The sequence below is a fragment of the Centrocercus urophasianus genome, unplaced genomic scaffold (genome assembly GCF_019232065.1).
Source record: "Centrocercus urophasianus isolate 14NV4802_14NV808 unplaced genomic scaffold, USGS_Curo_1.0 seq_290, whole genome shotgun sequence".
NCBI lineage: Eukaryota > Metazoa > Chordata > Aves > Galliformes > Phasianidae > Centrocercus > Centrocercus urophasianus.
The window spans coordinates 21,413-33,943 of NW_024884856.1; the positions used below are offsets into that span (position 1 = coordinate 21,413).

Sequence of the window (12,531 nt, forward strand, 5' to 3'; positions counted from 1 at the left end):
ATCTCAACCTAAACCCATCCTCCAGACACTTCTGGGAACGTCTGGGAATGGGAATTGCGTGGAAATGTTCCACTCTGGTGTCTGCGTCCCAGGGAAGCTGAGTCACATCCCACTCCCAGCAGCTGCCTGCATTCTCACGGCAGGTTCAGGTGCCCTCCTGGTGCCCCACAGGTGGCTCAACCTGGAAGCTGCAGTGCCAGAGGGGCTCCCAGCAGGACAAGGAGTTCCCATTTATTTCTATTCTTTCTTTTAGAGCCTGAGACGGTCAGGCTGAGCTTTCAGAGCACAGCACTGAGCCACGTTGGCTTTTGCTGCTGCTGGTTCTGAGGCCATCTGAGCAGACCTAGGGAGAAGAGTTAATGTTTCTTACAAAGAGCTGCGAGGAGCCATTGGGATCTGCTAGCAGCTCTGCTCATCTGTGTCCAAAAGCTCCTCCAGCATCAGCTACATGAATCCACACGTGATTTCTCAGAGATGCTTCCCAGTAAGATGTGGGATTGGCAAAACATCCTGATAAACCTTTGAGCGCTGTTCCTTCTGCATGCAGTTCCCTGCGTGTCTCTGTTTGGGTATCAACCCAGGCCACTGCGTTTTGAGACCTGGTTTGAGCAGGAGAGCTGAGCAGAGCCTTCTGTTGCTTCAGGAATGCATGCACCCCTGCCTGTAGGGTGGGGAGCGCAGGCGTGCATCCCACTGCATGCAGCAAGGATGGGAGGTGTGGCATCCCACAGTTGGTGTTTCTGTGGAGCAGATGTTCTCTTAATATCCTGCTATCAGAATCTACCTTAAATCCACTGGCTGACTGGAGAACAAGGAGCTGTGGCCGTTGTCTGAAGGTCCTGATGTCACCCCCTGCATGCACAACCACGGGGTGTGGGCACAGCCCCAGCAGGGCAACATGACCCAAACTGGTGTGTGTGTGCTGGGCTTCTGCTCTGTGTCTGGGAACGATGCAGATTTCCATGGGAAAATGAATGTGGTGTCACAGCAGGGGAAAAGGGCAAACCAAGCTGAACTGAGTCCTCCTGGCCATCTCAACCTAATTGGGGTCATTATGTTGATGTGCACAAAGAGGTGTTTGTGACCATGAAGTGCTGGGAAGTTTTCTGTCACCTTCCCCCACTGCGAGACGATTCAGTGAAAGCTCTGCCACGAACCTTTCCAATTATTGAGCAAAGCAAAACATCCAACCCTTCAGCTCATAGGCCACAAGGCAAAAACGCCATCTGGTCACTCCTGCATGAATCTCAGCTTCTGGGGTTCCTCCAACACTTCTCTCCTAGGAGGCATCGTGCTTTGTGCTTCCCACAGGCCTTCTTCTCTTACTACTTTTTTCCTATGTTTAATCATCCTCATTGTTTTAAAGCTGTGCATGGTTTATTATTGAACCTGTCTAGCCTGCACTACCAGTGACGGGTTCTTGTCTTGCCTTTCCCTGCCACTGATTAATGTTTATTAATATGCCTCCATTGCCACAAAGCTCCCTGTTAGCTTCATGCGTCCGGCTGAAGCCTTCTGCTGTGCTCAACAAATGGCTCTCCTGACATAATTCTTCTCACCATCAGTCTTTTAGCTTTAAAAGGGTATAAAGTTGCCTTTGAAGAATGCAGATAACTCATCAAGAGGGTCCCAAAGCTCAGGCACAGCGTGCTGTAGCAAGGTCTCACTTTGCTCTGTGGTGATCACTAATAGATGACTGGTGACAGAGAGGGGGGCACAGCTGGCATGTGGTGGTGCTCACAGCATTCAAGCGAAAGCTCTTCAAGGCATAGAACCATGGCATGGTTGGGTTGGAAGGGTCCTTGCAGCCCCCCAGCCCCACCCCTGCCATGGGTTGGCTGCTCACCAGCTCAGGCTGCCCCAGACCCCATCTGTGTCCTTGGGCACCTCCAGGGTTGGGGCATCCACAGCTCTCTGGGCAACCTCTTGCATTCCCTAGCTGCTGCGGTTAGTTTTTATGCCCATGAGCTCTCTCCCTGATTTAATGGAGGTTTTAGATTGACCAGTTTTCTCTGGAGACTGTTTGTTTTTATCCCAAAGTCGCAGGACCGGTGAGCACCTCATGCGGTCTTTCTCCTTGAGGCAGTTAAGCTGAGGAATATCCCTTCTCTCCCCTCGGGCTGCTTGCACACATCCCAGCTGCCCCTCAGGAAGAATCAGGCAGAGAGCTGTGTAAACTTGCAGGACAAAGCAAAGCCACCTCCGCCATAAAATCACTGGGTTCTACCTGGCCTTCAGACCAAGCGACAAATCACAGTGCTGCGGTGGCAGGGAAGTGCCTTCTCAAACCAGCAAGGCAGCTTTGAACGTTTGAGGTTTCTATAATTATATATTTACAAGCTCTTGTATACAAGTTCTTGGAGGTGAAGGCAACTCTATGGCAACTTTGGGCTTCTCACTGCCAGTAGGATGTTGAGGGCCTGGAGAGCATCCAGAGAAGGGCAGCGATGGGTCTGCAGCACAGTGGGGTCTTACAGGGACAGGGAACTGGGGTGGTTCATTCTGGACGAGGCTCAGGGGAAACCTCATCACTCCCTGCAGCTCTTGAGAAGAGGTTGCAGCGGAGAAGTCGGCCTTTGCTCCAGGTGACAGTGATAGGATGAGAGGTGATGGCCTCAAGTCGTGCCAGGGGAGGGTCAGGCTGAGGAATGGGAGACATTTCTTCTCTAAAACAGTGGTAATGCACTGACACAGGATGGCCGGGGTGGTGGTGGGGTCACCATTCCTGGAGGGGCTCAGGAATGTAGATGCACATTGCCATGTAGATGTGCGTAAGGGACGTGGTTTAGTGGCTGTGATGGGTTGATGGTTGGGCTTGATGAACTCAGACCTCCTTTCCAGCCTTAATGATTCTACGATTCTCTATGATTCTCTCTTCAATGTCTTAAAACTACAAATGCCAAAACTGGTGTACTTGTGGTGTCTCCTTGCTCATCCCCCAAGTCTCCAGTGCTGTGCACAGCAGGAATGGATGCTGGGAAGAGCAGCGCCGTCCCGGGGAGGATTGGTCAGATTAACCCATGAGTCACACCCAGAAACGCTTTCTTCCATTTAAGGAAGCTGTTGACTCACAAACAGTGTCCGGAAATTCCAGCCTGCAGATACATTATGTTTGCACAGACTGGGAGAAGGGCTGTCAGAAGTAATTCCCAGGAAACTGTTATGGGATTGCGCTCAGGACTCCCATTGTCAGCCCTGTCCCCCGCTGAGTCACCTGGCCCAGGTTTCCCATTCTAAGCCCTGCCCGCCTTCTGCCAAAGCCCAACCCTGCATTCCTCCAGCGTTTGGTGGGACGTCATGGGGTGGCACCCAGTCGGTGCCTTTACCTCCCTTGCCATATTGGTGCCCATCTCCTTCGTCCTTACTGTGAAGTCCCGTGCAACTTGATATATAGGAAGCAATCAGGGCTGGAGAGATAATGGGCATCTTGCAGCAATGCTCTGTGAATGCTCTAACGTCTATAAATGCGGTTAAAAATGAGATCCTGTCATTTTCTGCACAAGGACACGTCTGTGCAACTGCTCTGCTGCTGCCTACCCTGCATTCCTTGAGGTTCTTCAGATGCTCCTGTTGTGTAGACGACAGAAAGAAAATCTCATTACTGCGTCTATGGGGACAATCTTCCTGAGAAAATGCAAGAATTTTTAGCCACGTACCAAATCAACATAACAGGTTCTGGATGCCTCAGGCACAGCAATAAACGAGATACGTTCTACGGGTCGGTGGCTGTAGGAGACCTGAGTGGCTTCAGGGCCTTTGTGGTAGAGCTTATCCAGTTTATCCAAGAGATGAGTCTTATCAAACAATCAGAGAGATTAGGATATTTCTGACATTACCCACCAGTCTAGGTGCATAACTTGGGACAGGTAAGTCCTGATTCTGTAGCTTGTTAGATATTCAGAGCTTTCCCTGGAAGATAATTGGAGTGTAGGGTTTGCACTTCCTCGTAACGGGACTTGGGATGCCACAATTATTGAGCAGTTTTGAAAATGAAATTCAAATGACTTTGAACCCTTTTGGACCATCAGAAGGGTGTTCAGGTGTAGTGGCAATGCTAAATCACAGCTTGATGCAGTGATGGAACACCTGGTGAGAAGGCAGGGCCAACCAGGGGAGCTCAGATGCATGCAATGTACCTAAATGACCAGAAGGGATGGACCCTGGCTTCACCTCTTCCTAGCCCTCATTTAAAGGTTGCCAGTGGAGGGAAGGGTGTTTTGTTGGAGATCCCTGTATATTTGAGGCCTTCTGAAGGTAAGCAGCTGCTTTCCTTTGTTTCTGTGTTTGTGGTTGTTGCAGTTGAGCAGGTTCTTACTTGCTGCAGTGTAGAACCTTGCTGCTCTGCTGTCATTGCTGCACTTTCCACTGCATTACATAAGGGAAATGCAGCTTAGGAAGAGGATGAATTTCTTCTAGTGCTGATCATAGCCTGTGTTTGTAAAGATGGAGTCTAACAGACTTCTGTGAAGACACAGTATGAATGGTGTGATTTGTTAGAGAGTGGGGATGGAGATTGAAGGCAGTGAAGGCTGCCCTGTCCCTGGGGATACCCAAGGTCAGGCTGGATGGGGCTCTGAGCACTGATGGAGCTGTGGGTGTCCCTGCATTGCAGGGAGTGGGGCCAGAGGGCCTTTCAGTGCCCCTTCCAACTCAAACTGTGTGATTCCAGAACAGCACCCCGTCCCTCTCATGTAAGACCTGAGGCACTGCCTGAGATCTTGACCCGCTCTGCTGTTGTCCATGGTAGATCTTATGGCACTTGGTCTTTTCTGCTGAAGGCCTTCAGGTGCCACTTACAGTCTGGGGCTGGAATTTCTAGGAGCTTTTCTGGAATGAACATCTTTGGGCTGCCTGCAAGGCAAGGGCTCAACTTACTGACTTTCTATCTTGTGCTTCCTATAGGTTTCCTAACTCCATTATTCTTCAGTGATAAGATGAAAGGATCTAAATTCACTGCGAGGAAAAGACTGGGATGGTCTGCTGCTTCCCACTCCTACTGACAGTGCTTTTTCCATTTACAGGTTCCATGTACGACTGTGTAGCTGATGGTTATGGCTACGGGACGTCCCGGGGCAGTTATTACACCAAAACCCAAATGGGAAACAGCAGCTGGGGATATCCGGTAAGATGCTTTTATCTGGGAGCTGTGGCATCCTCTTGAGGTAACCTGCACAAAACATCCTCCAGCAGGTGATGGGTGGGAAGGCACTTCAGAAGTTTCTCTGGGAGAGGTCAGGCATGGCTGTGGCTGTTCCAGCACGGATTTCAATGCAGAGGGAGAGGATCCATAGATGGAAGCAAATAGCAACAAGGTGCTGATGTCGATGCTGTATGTGGCTGGGGGTTTTACTGTGGATGAGTTTTAGTTTGGTCTCGGGGATTGATATCCCAACAGCACACAGTGTTTGCGGCTGTCTGAAGGCCATAGGTTCAGACTCGCATCTCAGTTAAGAGGTCTCACGTTAAGATCTTGGAGCGCATCATCCAAGCTGCAATTTCTATTTCTGTGCACAGAAACTTAATTGAACAAAATCAGTGCAGCTGACTGGGGATACCAGGGACTTTGCATCATAACTGTGCTGCTGTTCCTGCAGCGTATCATAGGATCCTTAGGGTTGGAGGAGACCTCTGAGGTCCACAAATCTGACCCCACTGTGCCTGCTGACCACATCCTTCAATGCCACATCTCCAGGGATGGGGACCCCACACCTCCCTGGGCAGCCAGTGCCACGGTGCAGATGTTTTTAAGGTGTTCTTTGAAACTGGAAAGGGGGTGCTTTGCTTCTCCCAGAGAACACATTGTGTTACAGCCTGTCAGAAAATGCAGGTGTAAGACTGTACTTGTCTGTGCAATCAGGGGTTATGTGCCCTATAAGGGCCTGGACACTTGGTTCACTGGGAAGCTCTCTGAGCCACTCATGTCTCCTGGGGCTGCGTGTTGCTGGTGTTGCCCCCCACCTGGGCTCTGTATTCTGCTCATCCCTGGTTTTCATCAGCTGTGAAGTAAAGAGATGCGATTCCCAGATCTGGCATTTGAATACAGGAAAAATAAAGGGCTCCTTTCAACAGCTGTGGGGCTGTAAAGCAGCTCCCTGACAACCATCAAAGGTTTGAACCAGGAAAGGTGCTTGGGTTGGCTTCAAGCACAGAGACAGAGGGCTGCAGTGTTTCCTGCTGGTTGCCAGATCCTCTGCCTGTTTACAGCATCAGCATTCCTAAGCTTCACAAAGGTTTGTCTGTCATCTGTTCTAATGGCTGTGGTGCACTTGTTTGCTTTAAGGCAGTGATAATGTCACTCAGTGGGTTGGGTGCCAATGCGTGCTCAGTGGGAAGGACTGGGAGCACTGGCACGCCTTTGAAATTTTTATTTACACTGTCTGTCAGCCTCAATGTCAGCTGTTTCAAACTCCTTTGCTGAGCTGTTTAAATCTCAGACGGTGATCTTTCACTGGTGTGAGGCCGAGTGTCCATGATGGAAAAGAGCAGAGCATCCCTGGGGCAGGCATGGACCCCCTGTGGTTGATATCCCTCCCCAGGGAGTTGTGTGAGCCCTCAGCAATGTGCAGCTGAGGGACATACCAAGCCAGAGGTGGAACCTCAGAGTCAATTATTTGTAATGTTTAAATGATTTATTGCTGTTTGTCTGTTGTGGCTCCTGAGAGAAGTGCATCGATAGGGCTTTGGGTCCAGCACTGGTGCTGCTGTGCTGGCAGATGGCTCATGTGGTCGTTGCACAGATTGGAGCCTCCAATAGACACCACAGAGCAGTTTGGTCACTTCTGGTTCACCACAGACTCGTGCAGCTCACGGCTTCTCTCTGAAGGGCTCTTTTGCACTGGTGGCCTGGGAGGGTCTCTCTCCAGAAGCACGGGTCTCAGCAGCATTGTGTTCCTGAAGTTCTTGGTGAAGGCCTTCAGATACGGGCTGAAAAAAGGAACTGGAAAAAAAAAAGGGACTGGGACTTGTGAAAGTTTCACAGTAGAATTGCTCTTACAAAATGTGGTCTATCTGAAAATCAGCCATTTTGTCTTAACAAGTTGTCTAGACTCCTCCCAGAGCCAACAGAGAGGTGCAGCATGATTCATGTGCTCTATCTTGGAGATCTGTCAGGTCAGGATGAGTCAGCCCTCTGGATGCATCTCCTGCCATGGTCGGAGCAGCCACCTAACAGGACTGCAGCTGGGGCCATGAATCCCGAGTGCCATTGGCACATGGGAACATATAACCTGCAGCCTAAATCTGCTTAACAGATGCTTAGCAGACACCATGCTCCCCAGTCACACTGGGGAACCTCTGTTTTGCTTCATCCAGAGGTGTAACAGAAGATCACACTCCCAGCCTCCAGCTTAGGTTGACTTCGTGTGAACTTAGGACTTGAAATCAGGCAGGTTCTCAGCATTTTTACAAGCATTTTCTATCTGTGATTTCTGGCTCACCAGGGGAAAGAAGATCAAGTAAATCTATTTCTGAAGATGAAGTTGCATTTCCTGCCTCGTGCTGGGGATGCTTCTGAGAAGCCCCAGAGGCCTTTGAGATGCATGGGCAAATTCAGGCATTTCAGGGAAGCAACCTAGTACAGCATCAGGGAGATTACTCTGAATTCTTTGAGAAGTGCAACAGGCCCTGTGTCCGTGCTGCTGCTTCAAAGGGCTGCAGCTTAGACACTGCTTTTATCAGTGCATTGCTTCAGATGGTGACTGTAAATGACACAGCAAGGAGATATGTCATCTGCCCTGTCTCACCCACAGCTCTTAAACACTATTATTCCCAACTTACTGCTTTTGTCTGGTTTTTTATCTTGTTGGGAATCTCAAGCTTTTGCTTCTGAGTTTTCTTCCCTTATGAGCTGCTGGTGTTCCTGTACCAGAGCAATAGAAATGACAGACCTGAAGGGAAGAGCTTCCTAAAGCTGATGGCAGCTCTCTGGATTGGTAAAGAGCTATGGGTAAAACCTCTGATTTGCCCATAGTTAGAGGTTTTTTCCTGATTATTCTTATGGTGAGTGCCTTGTTGGTGGCACTGCAGGAGCACAGCACTGTGATGTAACAGTCTGGGTAACAGAGCTGGACCCAGCACATGCTGCACAGTTTCGTTGCCTCACAAGTCAGGGATTGGCTCAGCCTTCAGGGACGAAGCCCTCAGTCCCATTCTGTAGGCTCATGGAGGTTGGGAAGGACCTCTGAGATCCCCAAGTCCACCCCACCATGCCCACGGACCACATCCCTTGGTGCCACATCTCCATGTTCCTTGATTGCTCCTGGGGATGGGGACTCCTCCACCTCCCTGGCAGCCTTGTTTTGCCCAGTGGCCGTGGTGGGATGCAGCAGCGGGCACACCAGTGGCTGCAGATCAATGTGTTGGGTGATATTTTGTGCTAACTGTGGGCCAGGTGCAGTTGAGCTCACCAGACCCATGGAGACCTTCGTCCCCATGCAATTTGTATTGCGAGTGGCCACCTGCTCCCAAAGCCATCGGTGCAGGATCTGTGCCAGGGCATGGTGGTGTAAAGCCAGAGCACTGCCTGAGGACCCCCAAAATGGGATTTGTTCAGCACCGGGCTCAAAGCTGCTGTCACAGTCTGGTGGCCCACGAGTTGCAGCAAGTGTGCTGTCTGCCCAAGTGCAGGTGCAGCTTTGGAGGTGTTCAGCCAGAGTCTGAGGAGGGGAACTCCATGGAAAAGCAAAAGGTGGGGCCACGATCGTGCCATTGTACTGCACATCACTGCTTAGTCAGACCCTGCTTTCCCTGAGAGGTTTTGCAAGAGGCTTTGTGCTTTGGAGGAGCTATCTGAACCATCGGGAGCGAAAGCTGAGCTGCACAAAGAACCAGATGAAAAGGCAGCATTCAGGAGAGGCGGGGAAGAGCGTTTCAGAAATGGATTAACAATATATTCGCTGGTTTTGCAATTTTTCTCCCTGCAATGGAGAGCTGGTAGCAGGCAGCAGTGAAAGCATTTCGCAAGGAGCATCAGGATCTTTCCCCACCCATCATTCAGGGTGGGACGCGGTCATGTTGCATTGCCTGTGCTTTGCCCTGCAGCCTGGGAGAAGCTGCTCCTGACGTGTTTATTCGGAGTCCTTTACTTCTCTCTGTCTGCAGCTCTAGAAACAAACAAATTGCAAGGGAAAGAATTAGAGCTGGGTAATGAACTGATCGCGTCCTCAGATGCAGGAGTCAGAAACACCCAGTTATCTGGGAGGGAAGAAGTGCTGAGATCTGAGCACAGGGCTGTGCTGGGCAAGCCCTCCTCTGTGCTCCTCAAACAGGGATTTTGGAGGAAAAAGAAGAGCCCAACAAAGCCGTTGTGACTTCCTCTCCAGCGCCTTTTTTTTTTTTTTCTTCTGGTTGGGATAAGAAGTTAAAGATATCTATTCACTGGTGGCAGTGCTGGATGTTACAGTCATTGTTCCTTAAGAGGTCGGGTAATTTAGTCCCAGTGCTCCACACACAGTTGCTAATTTTGAGGCAGGTCTTTGCTGCTGGCAGTGAGGGGAAGCACTTAGTGCCCAGGCCTGATAAGAGCACCTGTGTGCTATCAGTGCTCATCTTTGCTCCCTTTCCTCCCCTCCTAGTTTTAATATGAATGAGCAGCTCCCAAGGCTTGGCCTCAAACACACAGGCTCCTTTAGAAGAGCATGCTCACAGCTGGGACACTGCATGTGAGCATCCCATATCCCTGCAGAGCACCAGGGAGAAGACGTGGTGACAGTCCCTGCTCTTCTGAGGTGGTTCCAAACTCCTGCAGGGTAGGTGGGATCGCTGTGCTGCCTCCAGCCCCGTGTGGGGGAATCCCTGCCCTTCTGCACTGCTTCTTCCCACTGCTAAGGGTGTGAGATGTGGAGCTGACCCACATGGCCACCACTAATGGGATGCAGGGTGTCAGGAAATCTGGGTGGCTGAGGGGGTCTGAAGGTGAGAGTGATGATCTCCTTTCACTAATGCCATTCTGCACAGGGAGAGCTCACTCTGAACTCACAGCAGAAGTTTGGGGGTGGCTGCCAAGCAGCTCTCCCAACCACATCTGTGTGATGGCATCACCTTTACAAGTGACATCTCCTCTCCAGACAGCAGTGCCTCCCTCCTGCTTTGCTCTGCTCCCTATCTCCCTGATTGCTGTGTCCAACAAAGAGGCAACGTGAGGAGCTCTGTTCCATTGCAGCCTTTGCTCTGAGGTGAAGGTCTCTGGCTTTCCTTGGGGACCATTTTCCATGGGGACATGGTGCTGCTCCTAAGGAGCAGAGGTGACGTTCTGCCGAGATCAAGGAGCGATGGGGTTGGCTGTGGGTTTGTAGGGACTTTTTGGCAAGCAGCTCCAAAATCCGCTGGAGCTGGCGGGAGGCTCCTCATCGATTTGGAGGCTTTGGATCAGTCTCCTGCTGCAAAGAGGAACTCTAAGATACCAATTAGGTCCGTGCCACTTGAAAGAGATTAAAATGGGCTCAGCCAAGCATCTGGTAGCATCAGCAATAAAAGTCATGCACTGACTTTGGTAATGAGCTTCACATCACACGGGAACTATTTTCCCATGAGTTTGCAAAAGGCCTCCCCGCCCTGCCAGGACCTGCACTGACTTGCTGCTCAGGGCTCCCTGCGTTGCAGAAAGAAGACTTTCCAAACAGGCGGCCGCTTTGCTGCGCCCTTCCCAGGGCTGGCAGGAAGGAGAACAATGTTCTGCTCTGCTCTGAAACGCAGCAGGAAATACAGAAGGGATGATTCCCACCTATAAACATGGACGTGCTCACGCCTTCCCTCGCTCTGCTGGCGGAGCGCCCATCCGAGCACACTGGGAAGCAAACAATAGCTGTAGATAAATGAAGAGCTGGCACTTCCATGGTTAGCTGAATTGGCTTTGGTAAATGCCCAGGGGCTCTGTGGCTGTGCCAAGCTTCTGACAGCCCTCTAAAATAATCCTGGCTTACAGTGACTCATAAAGCAATGTGATGGGGCTCATGTCCAAAGGCTGCTGCTCCAGCCTGCCAGCGGCAAGCTCTGCCAGTGGGTTCCCCAGGAGCCACCCCACACTGTCATGTATTGGCCATGTCCACTGTCATTGTCCTGAGGGTTCCACAGGATATTCCAAGTTGGATGGGACCCATAAGGATCGTTGAGTGCAACTCCTGTGTTCCATCAGGGAGCAGCTGGAAAAATGGAACAGAATGAGGACGGTGTCACCCTTAGAAAGACGTCCTCATTTTGGTGGGTCAGATCCTTACTGAAAGGTCCCTCATTGCCAAAGTGGACCTGGGTGCTGAGCACCTCTGCTGCATGGCCACCCTGATTGTTTCCATGGGGCTGCCCCACTGCCAGGGGAGACCCAAGACTCACTGTGCTCAGCTATGTGCCTCATCCTCCCTCTTCTTATTGCATGCAAATTCTTCTTCCAAACCCCTGGGATCACCGTAGGGTGCACCCAGCCTGCTGCCTGCCATGTTGCAGCACTAACAGGTTTTTTCTGCGTCCTCTGGAGTAAATGCAAAGAGAATTTTCTCCCCTTCCAGCAGTTTACCTGTTTAGATGTAAACCTGCAGAGTGAAAGTATCTCAAGTCCTGCTTTGTGCTCAAGTGGCAGAGCAAAGTGGGTCCAGCGTAACTGGATGAGAGGGTTTCTTCTTCTGCCTCTTGACCCGTTCTGAATGCTTCCAGCCGTTACCTGTGCAGCTCTCCAGGATGCAGCAGAGAGGATTCACTGCATTCCTGAAGATCAGTTTCTTAATGGAATTATTTGGCTTAATTAATTAGCATAATGACAATCCTGCTGAGTGTTGGAGAGAGAAATGATGCTGAGCGTGCTCAGGGCTGGGATGAATTGGGGCAGAGCAGCAGGATTTGGGGTGATGCTGCACAGGAGACCAAGTTCTCTTTTGCATGCTTTTTCTATGTTAGAAAATATTGGTTTGGTTTGGTTTTTTTCTTCAGACAGGCACAGCTGTGGACCTTTGCACCGTGGGCTGTCCTCACCAAGTGCCAGTAATTTCCTTGAGTGAACCCAAGGGGGATGAGGCAGGCCTTTGGGATGGGAAGGTCTCTGGCACCAAATCCATCAGTTCCCTTTATTCCTGTTTACTCTATTTCTTGGAGTGCTGATCACCAGAATGCTGAGCGGAACACACCTGGTCACAAATAAGATTCTTGGCATGATGAGATTCATGAATTCCATCTTTCCATTTTCTCATTCCCATTACTCCCCTCCTAAGGAACTTGCAGGCAGAAGGGAACCAAATACCGTAAGGAAATTAAAAATAAGTATGGGCAGTGCTGGAAGGCCAGAATGGTTCAACGTTCTCTGTGATGAAAAGTGATGTAATCTCTCACAAGGAGGAAGATCTTTGCCTCCTGTTCTTCCAAGCTGGGATCGAGGCACTTGCTGTATGGCAGGGTTGTGCTGGAACTTTAACTTCTGACTCCAAGCACTTGGTTACCAAATCCTGATCACTGCATCCCCAGATTTCAGGAAAGGGTTTGGAATCTTTGTAAGGGCTGCTGGTAGGCTGTGCTGCCATATATTTTGATGGTTGTACTGTGCTTGGCCCA

The 12,531-nt window shown here is 50.5% G+C and overlaps 1 protein-coding gene across 1 annotated transcript in view; it reads left to right on the forward strand.

Moving 5' to 3' along the window:
* Positions 1 to 12,531, forward strand: part of PKP1 (plakophilin 1) — a 33,129-nt gene that overhangs the window by 1,470 nt on the left and 19,128 nt on the right. The window contains exon 2 of the mRNA XM_042828315.1: positions 5,022 to 5,122. Coding sequence (XP_042684249.1) covers positions 5,022 to 5,122 — 101 coding nt within the window. The remainder of the gene's footprint in view (positions 1 to 5,021; positions 5,123 to 12,531) is intronic.